The 18488-nt window shown below is 48.6% G+C and overlaps 1 protein-coding gene across 3 annotated transcripts in view; it reads right to left on the reverse strand.

Moving 5' to 3' along the window:
* Positions 1–18488, reverse strand: part of LOC140409085 (myosin-IIIb) — a 250058-nt gene that overhangs the window by 51740 nt on the left and 179830 nt on the right. For all 3 annotated transcript variants that reach the window (XM_072497187.1, XM_072497186.1, XM_072497184.1), the window contains exon 17: positions 14232–14288. In XM_072497187.1, the coding sequence (XP_072353288.1) occupies positions 14232–14288 (57 nt within the window). The remainder of the gene's footprint in view (positions 1–14231; positions 14289–18488) is intronic.

Below are 18488 nucleotides of genomic sequence, written 5' to 3' on the forward strand. Positions count from 1 at the left end.
TTGGTCACCTCCTTAAAGAACTCAATAAGACTTGTAAGGCAAGACCTACCCCTCACAAATCCGTGCTGACTATCCCTAATCAAGCAGTGTCTTTCCAGATGCTCAGAAATCCTATCCATTTTGGTAGGAATAACAGCAAAAGGGATTATTATTTAAATGATAAAATATTAAAACATGCTGCTGTGCAGAGACACCTGGGTGTGCTCGTGCATGAGTCGCAGAAAGTTGGTTTTCAGGTGCAACAGGTGATTAAGAAGGCAAATGGAATTTTGTCCTTCATTGCTAGAGGGATGGAGTTTAAGACTAGGGAGGTTATGCTGCAATTGTATAAGGTGTTAGTGAGGCCACACCTGGAGTATTGTGTTCAGTTTTGGTCTCCTTACTTGAGAAAGGACATACTGGCACTGGAGGGTGTGCAGAGGAGATTCACTAGGTTAATCCCAGAGCTGAAGGGTTTGGATTACGAGGAGAGGTTGAGTAGACTGGGACTGTACTCGTTGGAATTTAGAAGGATGAGGGGGGATCTTATAGAAACATATAAGATTATGAAGGGAATAGATAGGATAGATGCGGGCAGGTTGTTTCCACTGGTGGGTGAAAGCAGAACTAGGGGGCATAGCCTCAAAATAAGGGTAAGTAGATTTAGGACTGAGTTTAGGAGGAACTTCTTTACCCAAAGGGTTGTAAATCTATGGAATTCCTTGCCCAGTGAAGCAGTCGAGGCTCCTTCATTAAATGTTTTTAAGATAAAGATAGATAGTTTTTTGAAGAATAAAGGGATTAAGGGTTATGGTGTTCGGGCCGGAAAGTTGAGCTGAGTCCACAAAAGATCAGCCATGATCTCATTGAATGGTGGAGCAGGCTCGAGGGGCCAGATGGCCTACTCCTGCTCCTAGTTCTTATGTTCTTATGTTCTTATCCCTCAGTACCCTTTCCATTACTTTGCCTACCACCGAAGTAAGACTAACTGGCCTGTAATTCCCAGGGTTATCCCTATTCTCTTTTTTGAACAAGGGCACGACATTCACCAATCTCCAATCCCCTGGTACCACCCCTGTTGAGTGAGGACGAAAAGATCATTGCCAACGGCTCTGCAATTTAATCTCTTGCTTCCCATAGAATCCTTGGATATATCCCGTCAGGCCCGGGGGACGTGTCTATCCTCAAGTTTTTCAAAATGCCCAACACATCTTCCTTCCTAACAAGTATTTCCTTGAGCTTACCAGTCTGATTCACACTGTCCTCTCCAACAATATGGCCCCTCTCATTTGTAAATACTGAAGAAAAGTACTCGTTCAAGAGCTCTCCTATATTTTCAGACTCAATACACAATCTCCCGCTGCGGTCCTTGATCGGACCTACCCTCGTTCTTGTCATTCTCATGTTTCTCATATATGTGTAAAAGGCCTTGGGGTTTTCCTTGATCCTACCCGCCAAAGATTGTTCATGCCCTCTCTTAGCTCTCCTAATCCCTTTCTTCAGTTCCCTCCTGGCTATCTTCCAGCGCCCTGTCTGAACCTTGTTTCCTCAGCCTTACGTAAGTCTCGTTCTTCCTCTTAACAAGACATTCAACCTCTCCTGTCAACCATGGTTCCCTCACTCGACCATCACTTCCCTGCCTGACAGGACATACATATCAAGGACACGTAGTACCTGTTCCTTGAACAAGTTCCACATTTCACTTGTGTCCTTCCCTGACAGCCTATGTTCCCAACTTATGCACTTCAATTCTTGTCTGACAACATCGTATTTACCCTTCCCCCAATTGTAAACCTTGCCCTGTTGCACGCACTTATCCCTCTCCATTACCAAAGTGAAAGTCAAAGAATTGTGGTCACTATCTCCAAAATGCTCCCCCACTAACAAATCTATCACTTGCCCTGGTTCATTACCAAGTACCAAATCCAATATGGCCTCCCCTCTGGTCGGACAATCTACAGACTGTGTTAGAAAAGCTTCCTGGACACACTGCGTTTCTGGGCGTTTGCTGCAAAGGGAAATCTTCCAGTTAATAAACTGAAATCTGATCTAAAATCCAAAAACATGATGAGGTAGAAGTTCAGCAGGATCACTCCACATTACTAACTGAACTACCTCCTTTCCCAACTCTACTCAGTCAATAGTGACATTAGATTTTAGATCTGACCAGGTCAAATTGCCTAGGGGTGGCACAGTGGTTAGCACTGCTGCATCATGGTGCCGCGTTCCCAGGATCGATCCCGGCCCTGGGTCACTGCCCTTGTGGAGTTTACACATTCTCCCCGTGTCTGCGTGGGTCTCAGCCCCACAACCCAAAGATGAGCTGGGTGGGTGGATTGGCCAAGCTAAATTGTCCCTTAATTGGAAAAAAAATGAATTGGGTACATTGGGGGGGCGATTCTCCGAAATGGAGGCCAAGTGTTCGTGCCGTCGCGTTTCACGACGGCACGAACAGGGCCCGGGCACGACCTATTCTGGCCCCCACAGGGGGCCAGCACAGCGCTGGAGCGGTTCACGCTGCTCCAGCGTCCTTACGTGGCGCCAAATGGGCGCCGCGCCAACCCGCGCATGCGCAGTTGGGGCAGCCCAATCCTGTGCATGCGCAGTTGGGCCGCGCCATCCTGCGCATGCGCGGGGAACGTCTTACGCACGCCGGCCCCTCACCAACATGGCGTCGGTGTTCTGGGGCCGCGGGCGGAAGGAGGTAGGCCCGGGGGTGGGAAAGGCCGGCCCGCCGATTGGTGGGCCCCGATCGCTGGCCAGACCCCATTGGAGGCCAACCTGATGAAGGAGCCCCCCTCCCTCCCCCACAGGCCGCCCCCCCAGCGTTCCCGTAGAGTTCCCGCCGGCAGCGACCAGGGGTGGACGGCGCCTGCGGGAACCTGTCGTGTCGTAGCGGCCGCTCGGTCCATCCGGGATAGAGAATCGCCGCTCGCCGGTTCTCAGAGCGGCCCGTGCGAATCGCGCGCCGCTGGTTTCCGGGTGGTGGGAGAATTGCGTGCGGGGGTCGGGGCGGCGTGGCGCGATTCGTGCGGTGCCCCGGCGATTCTCCCACCTGGCGTGGGGGGGGGGGGGGCGGAGAATAGCGCCCTTTAAATTTCAAGTAAAGTCATATTGCCTAATACTCTCAAACACAATGGAAATGTTTATCGAATTTAAAGTTGAGCCAGCAGGCCCAGGAGATTGTAAAGATTGAGCCCAAGCGGTTTTATTGGTTTCCAGCTCTTTTTCCGAGAACAATGTGATTTGTACATTACTACACATGCACAATGATGTGCTTTTTGCTCAGGTGTGACATTAAAGGTCAACAGCTATTATTCCATGAGTCAGTGCTTGTGCTAATTTTTGCATGTATGCCGAAATTAATCCAGTCATTACCTAATTGCTGCGCACGCCCAGGCGAGATTCAGCAAACACTTCACTCAGCTGTTCACAAACATGTCAGCTTCTCATCTTACTGCTGGCTTAACATTGCTTTAAAAAATCCTCATCTTGCCTGTTAGTTCTTTCATGAGCAGCTCTGAGCTCCTGACTTTCTCATACATCACTGATATTACAGTGATAAAGGCTGGGAAATCAGGAATGGGGGGGGCGGTTCTGTAATTTTAAATCAGACTATACAATGGTAATAAAACTACTTGAACATCAGGATAATCTTTATTGCTGCGTTATCATCTAGTTTTATGGGTTATGCCACCATAGGTGACATTCTGGTTGTGCAGCTCATTTTAAAGTTACAAATATAGTATTGTGTGGAAGTCACAGAAAGAAGGAGAGAGAACTCTGACCTCACCATTGCAAGAAATATCTAATCCTGGTGTCATATTCAATTAAGTGAAAATGTATCCATGACCGGCTAGTTTTCCGAAGTTGAAAACTACTTTTTCTTTTAAAATAAATTTAGATTACCAATTCTTTTTTTCCTAATTAAGGAGCAATTTAATGTGGCCAATTCACCTACCCTGCACATCTTTTGGGTTCTGGGGGTGAGACCTACGCAGACACGGAGAGAATGTGGAAACTCCACACGGACAGTGATTCAAAGTTGAAAACTATTTTAATTGCATTGCAATAACTATATTTTGGGATGTTTAACAACTCTATTAGGAGGGCTAGGAGGGGCCATGAAAAGTTCTTGGCAAGTAGGATTAAGGTGAATCTCAAAGCTTTAAATCCATATTTAAAAAGCACGAGGGTGGCCAGGGAAAGGATTGGACCACTTAAGGACAGTGGGGGTAATCTATGTGTTGAGCCAGAGGAAATGGGCGAGGTACGAAATGAGTACTTTGCATCAGTGTTCACCAAAGAAAGGGACTTTGTGGAAGATGATTCTTCAGTAGGGTGTGTGGACAGTCTGGATCCTGTTAACATCGAAAAGGAGGAAGTACTGGGTCTGATAAAAGATATTAAAGTAGTTAAGTCTCCTGGGCCGGATGGGATTTACCCCAGAATATTGAGGGAAGCAAGGGAGGCAATTGCTGGGGCCTTGACTGACATCTTTGTATCCTCATTGGCTACAGGTGAGATCCCAGAGGACTGGAGAATAGCTAATGTGGTACCACTGTTTAAGAAAGGTAGCATGGATAATCGTAGAAACTATAGGCCGGTGAGCCTCACTTCGGTAGTAGGTAAATTACTGGAGAGAATTTTCAGGGACAGGATCCATACCCATTTGGAAACAAATGGACTCATTAGCAATAGGCAGCATGATTTTGTGAAGGGGAGGTCGTGCCTCACTAACATGATCGAGTTTTTTGAGGAGGTGACAAAGATGATTGATGAGGGGAGGGCAGTGGATGTTGTTTACATGGACTTCAGTAAAGCCTTTGACAAGGTGCCTCATGGCATACTGGCACAAAAGGTGAAGTCACACAGGATCAGAGGTGAGGTGGTAAGATGGATACAGAACTGGCTCGGTGACAGGAGGCAAAGGGTATCAGTGAAAGGGTGTTTTTCTGAAAAGGTTGTGACTAGCTGTTCCACAGGGATCTGTGCTGGAGCCTCTGTTGGCTGTAATATACATAAATGATTTGGAGGAAAATGTAGCTGCTCTGATTAGTAAGTTTGTGGATGACACCAAGGTTGGTGGAGTGGCAGATAGCGTTGAGGATTGTCGAAGGATACAGCAGGACATAGATAGGTTGGAGACTTGGGCAGAGAAATGGCAAATGGAGTTTAATCTGGACAAATGTGAGGTAATGCATTTTGGTAGTTCTAACACAGAGCGGAAATATACCGTAAATATCAAGACTCTTAGGAATACAGAAAGTCAGAGAGATCTGGGCATGCAGGCCCACAGATCTTTAAAGGTGGCAACACAAGTGGACGAGTTATTCAAGAAAGCATACGGAATGCTTGCCTTCATTGGATGGGGCATCAAGTATAAAAACTGGCAAGTCGTGCGACAGTTTATAGAACCTTTGTAAGGTCACAATTGGAATATTGCACACAATTCTGGTTGCTACACTACCAGAAGGATGTGGAGGTTTTGGAGAGAGTGCAGAGGAGGTTTACCAGGAAGTTGCCTGGTCTGGAGAGTGTTAGCTATGTGGAGAGGCTGAATCGACTCGGACTGTTTTTATTAGAAAGACAGAGGTTGAGGGGTGACCTAGAGGTCTACACGATTATGAGGGGCATGGATAGAGTGAATGGATAGACACTCTTTCCCTGGGTGGAGGGGTCAGTCAACAGGGAGCATAGGTTTAAGGTCCGTGGGGCAAAGTTTAGAGGAGATAGGTGAGGCAGGTTTTTTACGCAGAGGGCGGTGAATGCCTGGAACGTGTTGCCAAGGGAGGTTGTGGATGCAGATACATTAATGGTGTTAAAAAGGCATCTTGAGGGCAGCACGGTGGCACAGTGGGTTAGCCCTGCAGCCTCATGGCACCGAGGTCCCAGTTTCGATCCTGGCTCTGGGTCACTGTCCGTGTGGAGTTTGCACATTCTTCCCGTGTTTGCGTGGGTTTCGCCCCCACAACCCAAAGATGTGCAGGGTGTGAGAACTTCCGGTTGCGGCGATGACCAGCTAAGCCGCACGTTTCGGCGGCTCCAGCTTTGATGGACCTTTGGGCTCTTTTAAGAGCCCCAACTGGAAATTTTTCACGACGAAACCCGGTGTGGGGTGAAGCAACAGGGAGTCCCCCCCAGTGTGGAGAAAAAGATCGGCAGCGGCTGCCAGGTCACGGAGGATCCTCGAGGGCAGCGGCAGAGGAAAGAAAGGAACAAGATGGCGTCGGAGGGAGCCCAGGCGACATGGGGACCGGACCAGGATGAATTTTTAAGACGGTGTGTGGAGCTGCTATAAATGGAGGTGATGGCCCTGATGCTACAGGCAATCGAGGGGCTTAAAGAGACACAAAAGGCCCAGGAGACAGAGCTCCGTGTGGTGGAGCAGAAGGTAACTGACAACGAGGACGAGATCCTGGGCCTAGCGGTCAAAATGCAGACGCACGAGGCGCTTCATAAGAAGTACATCGAAAGAATTGAAGTCCTGGAAAATAGATCAAGGAGAAAGAACCTCCGGATCCTGGGTCTCCCCGAGGGAGTGGAAGGAGCTGACGGCGGGGCTTATGCGAGCACGATGCTACGTTCGCTAATGGGAGCTGAGGCCCCCTCGGGCCCCTTGGAAGTGGAAGGGGCCCACCGGGTCCCTGCGAGGAGACCAAAGACTGGAGAACCACCTAGGGCGATGGTCGTGCGATTTCACCGCTTCAATGACAGAGAGGTTGTTTTGAGATGGGCCAAGAAGGTACGAAGTTGCAGATGGGAGAATGCGCTGATACGAGTGTATCAGGACTGGAGTGCGGAGGTGGCGAGAAGGAGGGCGAGTTTCCATCGAGCCAAGGAGGTGCTGCATTCGAAGAAAGTAAAGTTCGGGATGTTGCAGTCGGCGCGATTATGGGTCACGCATCAGGATAGACATTACTATTTTGAAACGTCGGAAGAAGCAAGGACCTTCATTCAAAAAGAGACACTGGACCAGAACTGAGGGACTGATGTTGGAGGGGAAACGACAGTGCTGATGTATAGAGGTGTAAATTGGGGAGGGGGGGGACACTGAGAAATGTGGGCGCCGGTGGGGGGAAAAAAGAGACACAGGCGGGGGATGGGGAACGGGAACGGGGCTGTAGGGGGAGCTGTGCCACGGGGGGGGGCGGGATGGTCCTAGAAAGCGCGGGGTTTCTTTTTCTTTTCCCGCGCCAGAGAGATGATGGCGGGAAGATAGGCGCAAGGAGGAAGGGAGTTCCTCACACTAGGGGGTCAAGGAGAGAGCGGGAGAATCCAGGGTCAGTTGAAGTCAGCTGACTTTCAGAAGCAATATGTGGGGAGTAACCATGCTAGATGGGGATCTAGCCGGGGGGGGGGGGGGGACACAACAACTGGGTTGCTGCTGCTGCTGAGATCGAAAGGAAGCTGGTAAGAGAAAAGGTGGTCGAGGCGGGAATGCACCGCCTGGGGGACGGGTGGGTGCGCAGGACCGGGACGTGGGACGGGCCCAGAGAGGGTGATGGCTAGTCGACAGGGGAGGGGGGGGGGCGGGCAGTCCCCCAGTCCGGCTGATCACGTGGAACGTGAGAGGCCTAAATGGGCCGATTAAGAGGGCCCGCGTGTTCGCGCACTTAAAAGGACTGAAGGCAGACGTGGCCATGCTTCAAGAGACGCATCTGAAGGTGGCGGACCAGGTTAGGTTAAGGAAAGGATGGGTGGGACAGGTGTTCCACTCAGGGCTGGACGCAAAGAATAGAGGGGTGGCCATATTGGTGGGGAAACGGGTGTCATTCGAGGCTAGGAACACTGTAGCGGACAGCGGGGGCAGGTATGTGATGGTGAGTGGCAGACTGCAGGGAATGGAGGTCGTGCTGGTCAACGTATATGCCCCGAACTGGGATGATGCGGGATTTATGAAGCGGATGCTGGGACGTATCCCGGACCTGGAGGTAGGAAACCTGGTAATGGGGGGGCGGGGGGGGGGGGAATTCAACACCGTGCTAGACCCAGGGTTAGATAGATCTAGATCCAGGACCGGAAGAAGGCCAGCAGCAGCCAAGGTGCTTAGGGGGTTTATGGACCAAATGGGGGGAGTGGATCCGTGGAGATTTGCCAGGCTGCTGGCCAAAGAGTTCTCCTTTTTCTCCCATGTCCATAAGGTATACTCCCGGATAGATTTCTTCGTTCTGGGAAGGTCACTGATTTCGAGGGTGGAAGGAACGGAGTACTCAGCCATAGCTGTTTCAGACCATGCTCCACATTGGGTGAATCTGGAACGAGGAGAGGAGAGGGAACAGCGCCCACTCTGGCGACTGCATGTGGGATTATTGGGGGATGAGGGAGTCTGCGGAAGGGTGCGGGGATGTATCGAAAGGTACCTGGAGGCCAATGATGATGGGGAGGTCCGAGTGGGGGTAGTATGGGAAACGCTGAAGGCGGTGGTCAGGGGAGAGTTGATCTCCATCAGGGCTCACAAGGGGAAAACAGAGGCCAAAGAGAGGGAAAGATTACTGGGGGAGATCTTGAGTATGGATAAAAGATATGCGGAGGCCTGACGGGTTCCCGGTGGAATTTTACAGGAAATACGTGGACTTGTTGGCCCCGCTGCTGGCAAGAACCTTTAACGAGGCCAGAGAAGGGGGGACTCTACCCCCGACAATGTCGGAGGCGACGATATCACTAATCCTGAAGCGAGATAAAGACCCGCTGCAATGCAGGTCTTATAGGCCTATCTCTCTTCTGAATGTGGACGCCAAGTTGTTGGCAAAAGTGCTGGCAATGAGGATAGAGGATTGTGTCCCGGGGGTGGTGCACGAAGATCAGACAGGGTTCGTAAAGGGGAGACAATTGAATGTCAACGTGCGACGGCTATTGGGGGTGATAATGATGCCCCCATCAGAGGGGGAGACAGAGATAGTGGTGGCGATGGCTGCAGAGAAGGCATTTGATAGGGTAGAGTGGGAGTATCTATGGGAGGTTCTGAGGAGGTTCGGGTTCGGGGAGGGGTTTGTCAGCTGGGTTAAACTCCTCTATGGGGCCCCAATGGCAAGTGTAGTCACAAATCAGCAAAGATCGGAGTATTTTCGACTACATAGGGGAACAAGAGAGGGATGCCCGCTGTCCCCATTACTGTTCGCGCTGGCAATTGAACCACTGGCCATAGCGCTGAGAGACTCCAGGAAATGGAGAGGGGTGGTTAGAGGGGGAGAGGAACACCGAGTGTCACTCTACGCGATTGACCTACTGCTGTATGTGACGGATCCAGTGGGGGGGGGGGATGACAGAGGTTATGCAGATATTGAGGGAGTTTGGAGATTTCTCGGGATATAGGCTTAACATGGGAAAGAGTGAGCTTTTCGTGATACACCCTGGGGACCAGAGTAGAGGGATAGATGGCCTGCCGCTAAGGAGAATGGAAAGAAACTTCCGATACCTGGGGATTCAGATAGCCAGGAGCTGGGGAACCTTACACAGACTCAATCTGACTTGGCTGGTGGAGCAAATGGAAGAGGATTTCAAAAGGTGGGATATGCAGCCGCTGTCACTGGCGGGCAGAGTGCAGGCGATTAAGATGATGGTCCTCCCGAGGTTCCTATTTGTGTTTCAATGTCTCCCTATATTGATCACCAAGGCCTTTTTCAAGAAAATAGATAGGAGTGTCATGAGCTTCGTGTGGGCAGGGAAGGCCCCGAGGGTAAGGAGGGGGTTCCTGCAACGTAGCAGGGACAGAGGGGTACTGGCGTTGCCGAATTTGGGCGACTATTACTGGGTCGCCAATGTGGCGATGATCCGTAAGTGGATGATAGAGGGAGAGGGGGCGGCGTGGAAAAGGCAGGAGATGGCGTCCTGTAAAGGAACAAGCTTAAAAGCGCTGGTGACGGCGCCACTACCGCTCTCCCCGAAAAGGTTTACCATGAACCCAGTGGTGGCGGCAACATTAAGTATCTGGGGGCAATGGAGGCGACAGAGGGGTGTGCTGGGAGCCTCGGTCTGGTCCCCGATCAGGAACAACCATAGATTTGCCCCAGGGAGGTTGGACGGAGGGTTCCAGAGCTGGCACCGGGCAGGAATCAGGAGAGTGGGAGACTTATTTATAGATGGGACGTTTGCGAGCTTGGGAGCGCTAGAGGAAAAGTATGAGCTGCCTCCGGGGAATATCTTTAGGTATATGCAGGTGAGGGCATTCACGAGACAACAGGTGAGGGAATTTCCGCTGCTCCCGGCACAGGGGATCCAGGATAGAGTGCTTTCGGGGGTGTGGGTCGGGGAGAGCAAAGTGCCCGAAATATACCGGGAGATGAGAGAAGAGGGGGAGGAGCTTGTAGAAGAACTGAAAGGAAAATGGGAAGAAGAGCTCGGGGAGGAGATTGAGGAGGGTTTGTGGGCTGATGCCCTAGGTAGGGTAAATTCCTCTTCCTCGTGTGCCGGCGGAGGGGGGGGGCACTATTTTGTGTTATGTTGTTAGTTCACTATTTTATTTAAACCATGTTATCTATCAGTTATCATGTTACCGTTTTTGTTGATTTGTAAGGGGGAAATATTGTGTTTGAAAACTTTAATAAAATATATATTTTTTAAAAAGATGTGCAGGGTGGGTGGATTGGCCACTCTAAATTGCCCCTTAATTGGAAAAAAATTAATTGGGTACACTAAAAAAAAAAAAGGCATCTTGACAAACACATGGATAGGATGGGTATAGAGGGATTCGGCACAAGGAAGTGCTGAGGGTTTTGGCAAAGGTTGATATCATGACCGGTGCAGGCTTGGAAGGCTGAAGGTCCTGTGTTCCTGTGCTGTCCTGTACTGTTTTCTTTGGCCCTTCAGCACCATTCAATATGATCGTGGCTGATCATGCAATTTCAGCATCCCACCCACGCTCTCTCCATAACCCTTGATCCCTTTAGCCGCACGGGCCACGACCGGCTCCCTCTGGAATATATCCAGCGAATTGGCCCCAGCAGCTTGTTGTGGTAGAGAATTCCACAAGTTCACAACTCAGAGAAGAAGTTCTTCCTCATCTCAGTCCTGAATGGCTTACCCCTTATTCTTAGGCTGTGGCCCCTAGTTCAGGAAGTCCCCAACATCGGGAACATTCTTCCCGCATCTCGCCTGTCCAGTCCCATCAGGATTGTATATGTTTCTATGAGATCCCCTCTCATTCTTTTAAACTCCAGTGAGTACAAGCCCAGTTGATCCAGTCTTTCTTCATATGTCAGTCCTGCCATCCCGGGAATCAGTCTGGTGAACCTTCGCTGGACACCCTCAATAGCAAGAATGTTCTTCCTCAAACTAGGAAACGAAAACTGCACACAGTACTCAAGGTGTGGCCTCACCATGGCCCTGTATAACTGCAGCAAGACATCCCTACTCCTATACTCAAATCCTCTCACTATGAAGGCCTGCATGCCATTTGCTTTCCTCACTGCCTGCTGTACCTGCACGCCAACCTTCAGTGACTGGGGCTGGTTTAGCACAGTGGTCTAAACAGCTGGCTTGGAATGCAGAACAAGGCCAACAGCGCGGGTTCAATTCCCGTACCGGCCTCCCTGAACAGGCGCCAGAATATGGTGACTTCATTGAAGCCTACTTGTGACAATAAGCAATTATTATTATGTCACCCAGGTCTTGTTGTACTTCCTCTTTTCCTAAACTGCCACCATTCAGATAATAATCTGCCTTCCTGTGTTTGCCACTAAAGTGGATAACCTCACATTTACCCACATTATATTGCATTTGCCAAGTATTTGCCCACTCATCCAGCCTGCCCAAGTCACCCTGCAGCCTCTTTGCATCCTCCTCACAGTACACACTGCCACCCAGCTTAGTGTTGACCGCAAATTTAGAGGTGTTGCATGGAATTCCTTCGTCCAAATCATTAACGTATACTGTGAAAAGCTGAGGGCCCAGCACTGAACCCTGCGGTACCCCACTAGTCACTGCCTGTCACTCTGAAAATGACCCGTTTAGTCCCACTCTCTGCTTCCTGTCTGCCAACCAGTTCTCTATCCATGTCAATACATTACCCCCAATACCATGAGCTTTAATTTTCCTCCCTCATCTCGTGTGGGACCTTGTCAAAAGTTGGTTCCTCAATATATAGGTCGAGAAAACCAACACTTCTACATTCCAGGAAATCCTCCTCCATCACATTGCTACCAGTTTGATTAGCCTAATCAATGTGCAGATTGAAGTCACCCATAATAACTGCTGTACCCTGACTGCATGCATCTCTAATTTCCTGTTTGATGCAATCCCCAACCTCACAACTACTGTTTGGTGGTCTGCACACAACTCCCAATAACGTTTTTGCCCTTTGGTATTCCGTAGCTCCACCCATACAGATTCCACATCGTCCAGGCTAATGTTCTTCCTTACTATTGCATTAATCTCCCCTTTAACCAGCAACGCTACCCCACCTCCGTTTCCTTTCCTTCTATCTTTCCTGAATATTGGACATCCCTGGATGTTGAATTTTCATCCTTGGTCACCCCACCACATGTTCCCCCTAGGTAAGAAATTCCCCTGGTGAGTTTCCAACAGGGATTGATAAACAGGAAGCAGTTACAGGAAACCCGCCACTGTGCAAAGGTAATTATAGTCCCTGGGGGCCCCCAGCCCCTGCCAGTGCTAACCTGGCCATGCTTGTGGCGGGGTGGGGGTGGCTGCGTGGCATGACTGAGTTTTCCTGTTGCTTGTGGTGATTGGGGGGGGGGGGGGGGGCTGGGAACGACAAACCGCACCCCCCCCCAAAAAGAAATATCTGCGGAGCTGGCGTTGCCGGCTCTATCAAGCCACGCCCCACCAGCATGAAGCGAAAACTGCACCTCCAGATTTTCTGTGCACAGAATGCCAGAATATCTGGAGAGAAAACTTGACGGGGTAGCTGGGGAGCTGCACACTTGTTTTCTTGCCCCAGTCAGCACCCATAGAGAGAGGAAATAAACAAAAGAGCAGATATGGAACACCAAAGGTGGGCCTGGAAATCTAATATTCTCTTCCAATGCCACTGCAGGATGTGTGAAATGTTTGTGAGACAAATGGAACCTTGTTGGAATCGTACGGATCGTTGATGGTCTGTGTCTGTCCAAATTATAGTTGTGGCAGAAGTGCCGATAATTAGATGACACAAGTTTAAAGTGTTTGGGGAAAAGAATCAAAAACGTACTAAGGAAATCATTGGTGTGTGATCGGGGCAGTTTCAATTGTAGCTTTTAAAAGGGAATTGGATAAGAAGCTGGAGGGGAAGTGCGGGAGCATGGGACTAGCTAAATTTCTCTTGCAGAGAGCGAGAAGTGCGCTCGACAGGCTGAACAGCCTCCCTCTGAGCTGCAATCACTCACGATTCAGAAGTGGTCACAGTAAAAGGCGTTTGAGTGTTTAAAAACTGGTCTCTTCAAAGTGAAACAGTTTGCTTACCGACCACAATTAGTGATTAGCCATCTGGCTGGCCAATCACTGTATTCCACATTTCTGTGAAAATTTGAGACTTCACAGGTATATATTTCTCACATTCAGTGGAAAGTCTCACCCCAAGAAGACTTGTAAACAAAGCTTTTCTTTAACAATTGCACTTAAAAAATTCCATTGTGCAAGTTGCATCTTCGATTAATACCATAGATCATCATAGAATTTACAGTGCAGAAGGAGGCCATTCGGCCCATCGAGTCTGCACCGGCTCTTGGAAAGAGCACCCTACCCAAGATCCACACCTCCACCCTATCCCCATAGCCCAGTAACCCTACCCAACACTAAGGGCAATTTAGCATGGACAATCCACCTTACCTGCACATCTTTGGACTGTGGGAGGACACCGGAGCACCCGGAGGTAACCCACGCTTACACGGGGAGGATGTGCAGACTCCGCACAGACAGTGACCCAAGCCAGAATTGAACCTGGGACCCTGGAGCTGTGAAGCAATTGTGCTATCCACAATGCTACCGTGCTGCCTGTAACTTGAGCCATGATGTGTACACCCTGGAGTTTGACCTTTCCAAGTATGCTAATTGGAAATGTTGATTGCCTTTAGATCAATATAATCAATTCTGAGGTATTTTTCTTACTTTAGGGGGACGTATGCTGACATAAAGAAGTTTGTACCAAAGCAAAACACCCTACAAACTTGGCCTGACGTTTCCTGTGGACCATTATGCAATAAATCAGTATCCTGATCTGTTTCCTCTTGCTGGTTAAGAGTTCAAAAAGATTTATAAAACTTATTTTTGGTAACCTTGGTAACTAATAAATAGAATTAAACATTGATACATACTCTAAACTGTGCTCCAACAGACTGCTTCCTGGTGCTATTGAAGTTGTCTTCTGATCTCTGCAGCAGCAAAAATAAAAACAAGTAAAGACTGTAAATATTAGGCCCAAATCAGAACCTTCTTGTTAATTATAATAATTCTATTGAACCAACCAGGAAAATAAACAACACCCTAGTTTGAATATTATTTGAGAGCATAGCAATTAAAGTGTAGGGAAATGCAGAAAATATTATCTTGTGCTCTGGAAATGTAAAAATTAAACCTCTAACATGGGAAGATCTTCTGCTCAGATACCACAATGTGCCCAATATCTCAAATTGTGAATTCTGCATTTTCAAGGACCGGGATGCACCGTGTGTTTGTGTGCGTGTTTGAGAGAGAGAGCGCTGAGTGTGTGTGTGTGTGTGTGTGTGTGTGTCAGAAAGAGAGAGAAAGGTGTGTGAGAGAGAGAGAGAGAGAGAGAGAGAGGTGTGAGTGTCTGAGAGGTGTGTGAGAGAGAATTGTGTGTGTGAGAGAGAGAGGTGTGAGAGAGATAGAGAGAGAGGTGTGAGAGATCAATAGAGAGAGGTGTGAGAGAGGTGAGTGTGCGTGTGAGAGGTGTGTGCAGGTGAGTGTGCGAGAGAGAGATGTGTGCGTGTGAGAGGTGTGTGCGTGTGAGAGGTGCGTGCGCGTGTGAGAGATGGAGAGAGGTGTGTGTGTGAGAGAGAGGGCGAGGCGAGTGTGAGAGAGGCGAGTGTGCGTGAGAGAGATGTGTGTGTGTGTGTGCACGCGTGTGAGAGAGAGGTGTGTGCGTGTGAGAGAGGTGTGTGTGCGTCCATGCGCATATTGCAAGGGGAGGCCATGAAATTGGCAAAGTATTTCAAGATTGAGCATTCTTCCAGAGCTGAGACAGTTCAATATCAGCTCCAATGCCATGCTTGGAGACTGTTTACTGAAGTTATAATCCTCACTCAAGCAACACAAATTCCTGAGGGTTCTAATAATTGCTCCTGCAGTGTTAATCCCTGGTACCCAGACTTCAAAAATTAATTGAGTGCAGAAACATTGGTCAACTGGATGAGTTTGTAAATCCTGGAGACATGTGGGTATGGATCATTCACCAAGGGTGATGCTCGGAACACCAAGTCTTTTAGTTATATAGGCTTGGAAAATTAACTCTCATGGTCCAAGCAAACCTCTCAGCCTGGGAGTGCAGGTTAGGTTAATGCCAGCGCGTGTGCTGAGAGCACAGAATGTGAGCCGTTCTGTCAGTGGTGTGAAGTGGATGTTGGTGGGGTTGTGTAGCACAGTGGCAGAGTGGTTAGCACTGCTGCCTAACAGCGCCAGGCAGCTGGGTTCAATACCGGCCTTGGGTGACTGCTGTGTGGAGTTTACACTTTCTTCCAGAGTCTGCGTGGGCTTCCTCTGGGTGCTGCAGTATCCTCCCACGGTCCACAGGTGTGGTTAGGTGGATTGGCCATGCTAAATTGCCCTTTAGTGTTCAAGGATGTGCAGGTTAGGTGGGGCTCTGTCAGAGGGTTGGTGCAGACTTGATGGACCGAAAGGCCTCCCTCAAACAAACTGAAGACTGGGCATCCACTTGGTGGCTAGGATTTTCCGGGAGCTTCCCATCACTTAGATTAGCAGCTCTTGCAGGGCACCCTTCAAATATAACTCCTGGATTACTGAAGCTCTAAGGTCATAACAGATTGAGCAAATCAGAGGCCACCCTGCCAGCGATCTGATGTTAAGCCCGTGCCTGCTCATTTATTGCACTGGTGCTGCACAATACGGCGAAAAACCCGCCATCGGTGTCGATGAGTCAAACAATGCTTTCCCCACCTGATCTCGAACATTGACTATTTTGCCCAAGATTTTCTGCCAACTGATGCTAGTGGAGAAAAACGCTCAAATTGAGGTGTGCAATTTTCTGATGTGCACCAGGGCCACTGAAGTGGAAAGTCTCTATTTTTCTTAGTGTAGACTGTTTAATAAATGTAGAACATCAGCTAAAATAAATAGTTGTTTTACACAATTAACAAACAACACTACATAGAGACACTAGATTATTTTGGTGTCTTCAGTTACAGCACACTGTTGTCAGCAACCCAGGACAAGAATTACAGGGGAATTATATTTTTCCACATTCTTTCAACATTTCCATTTAATAGTTATAAAAATATTACAGATTCAAAAAAGCCATTTGCTATTTAATTGGATGAGAAGAATCATTCACTTCCAATGTGGCGTAGGAAGCACCCATCTCTAAGGTGAGGATAGATGTGTTGGCTGGGCTAGTGTATGGAAGTAGGTTATCGCAGGTGGCAGGACACGTTTTAAAATATGCAAGTCATTGTTATGCTACCAAACGAGTAACCCAGGGATCAAGAGTTCAAATTCCACCCTGTTGCGTTTTGATATTCAGAAAATGCCCTCAAAAACTGCTAACCATAAAATTATTGACCTCAGCAAAGGAATTAGCCCACCTCCGCCTGGTCTGGCATACATGTGACTTTTTGTTATTCGAACATGGGATTTGGGCATCACTGCCTGGGCTAGCATTTGTTGCCCACCCCTCATTGGGCTTGGGCTGAGCTAGGCCATTTCAGAGGGCAGTTAAGAGTCAACCACATTGCTCTGGATCTGGAGTCACATGTAGGCCAGACCTCGTAAGGATGGCAGATTTCCTTCCCTAAAGGATATTAGTGATCCAGATGGGAGGTCATCATTAGACTTTTAATTCCAGATTTATTTTTAATTGGACTCTTTACCAGTTGCCGTGGTGGGATTCGAACCTCAATCCCGAGAGCGTTATCCTGGGTCTCTGGATTACTAGTCCAGTGACAATATCACAGTGTCACTGCACACTGCACATGACTTCAGACCAAAACTAACTGGTTGACTTGTACATTACCTTGCCAGCGTATCTCACAACCCACGGTCATTGAAACTATCAAAATTACAAATTAAATTCACGGTTACAAAAGTTCTTCAAATCTCTCCAAATGTTTAAGCTAGAACTCTGTACAATGCTATGGTTTGAATTAGTCCCCCATGGAGGAACTGTGACCTTGCTAGTTCAATTTTCCTGGCACATTTTTCATAAATAGGTAACTCTGAAGCAAACAGGAAAGGAGTGCTGGGAATTGACTGGAAAAAGGAGAACATAGAATCACAGAATACTACAATGCAGAAGAGGCCCTTCGGCCCATCGAGTCTGTTCTGACGCATGAAAGGCCATGACCTGCCTACCTAATCCCACCCAGCAGCACTTGGCCCATAGCCGGAATGTTATGACGTGTCAAGTACTCATCCAGGTACTTTTAAAAAAAAATAAAAAATTTAGAGCACCCAATTCATTTTTCCAACTAAGGGGCAATTTAACGTGGCCAATCCACCTACCCTGCACATCTTTGGGTTATGGGGGCGAAACCCACGCAAACACAGGGGGAATGTGCAAACTCCACACCGACAGTGACCCAGAGCCGGGATCGAACCTGGGACCTCAGCAACGTGAGGCAGCAGCAGTAACCACTGCATCTCCATGCTGCCCGTCCAGGTACATTTTAAAGGATGTGAGGCATCCCAACTTTATCACCCTCCCAGGCAGTACATTCCAGACCGTCACCACTCTCTGGGTAAAACGCTTTTCCTCAAATCCTCCTAAACCTCCAACTCTTGACTTTGAACTTGTGTCCCCTCGTAACTGTCCCTTCAACTAAGGGGAACAGCTGCTCTCTATCCAGCCTGTCCATTCCCCTCAATCTTGTACACCTCAATCTGGTCACCTCTCAGTCTTCTCAACTCCAGAGAAAACAACCCAAGCCTGTACAACCTCTCTTTATAACTTAAATGTTCAATCCCAGGCACCATTCTGGTGAATCTTCTATGCACCCCCTCCAGTTCAATTACATCCTTCCGATAATGTGGCGACCAGAATTGCACACAGTACTCCAGCTGCGGCCTCACCAAAGTTCTATACAGCTCCATCATGACCTCCCTGCTTTTGCAATCTATGCCGCGATCGATAAAAGCAAGGGTCCCATATGCCTTTTTAACACCCTATTAACCTGCCCTTCTGCCTTTCAGAGATCTATGGACAAACATGCCAAGGTCCCTTTGTTCTTCGGAACTTCCCAGTCTCAGATCTTTCATAGTATACTTCCTTGTTAAATTACTCCTTCCAATGTGTATCACCTCACACTTTTCAGGGTTAAATTCCATCTGCCACTTATCCGCCCATTTGACTATCCTGCCTATATCTTCCTGTAACCCAAGAC

This window comes from Scyliorhinus torazame, chromosome 3 (assembly GCF_047496885.1).
Source record: "Scyliorhinus torazame isolate Kashiwa2021f chromosome 3, sScyTor2.1, whole genome shotgun sequence".
Lineage (NCBI taxonomy): Eukaryota > Metazoa > Chordata > Chondrichthyes > Carcharhiniformes > Scyliorhinidae > Scyliorhinus > Scyliorhinus torazame.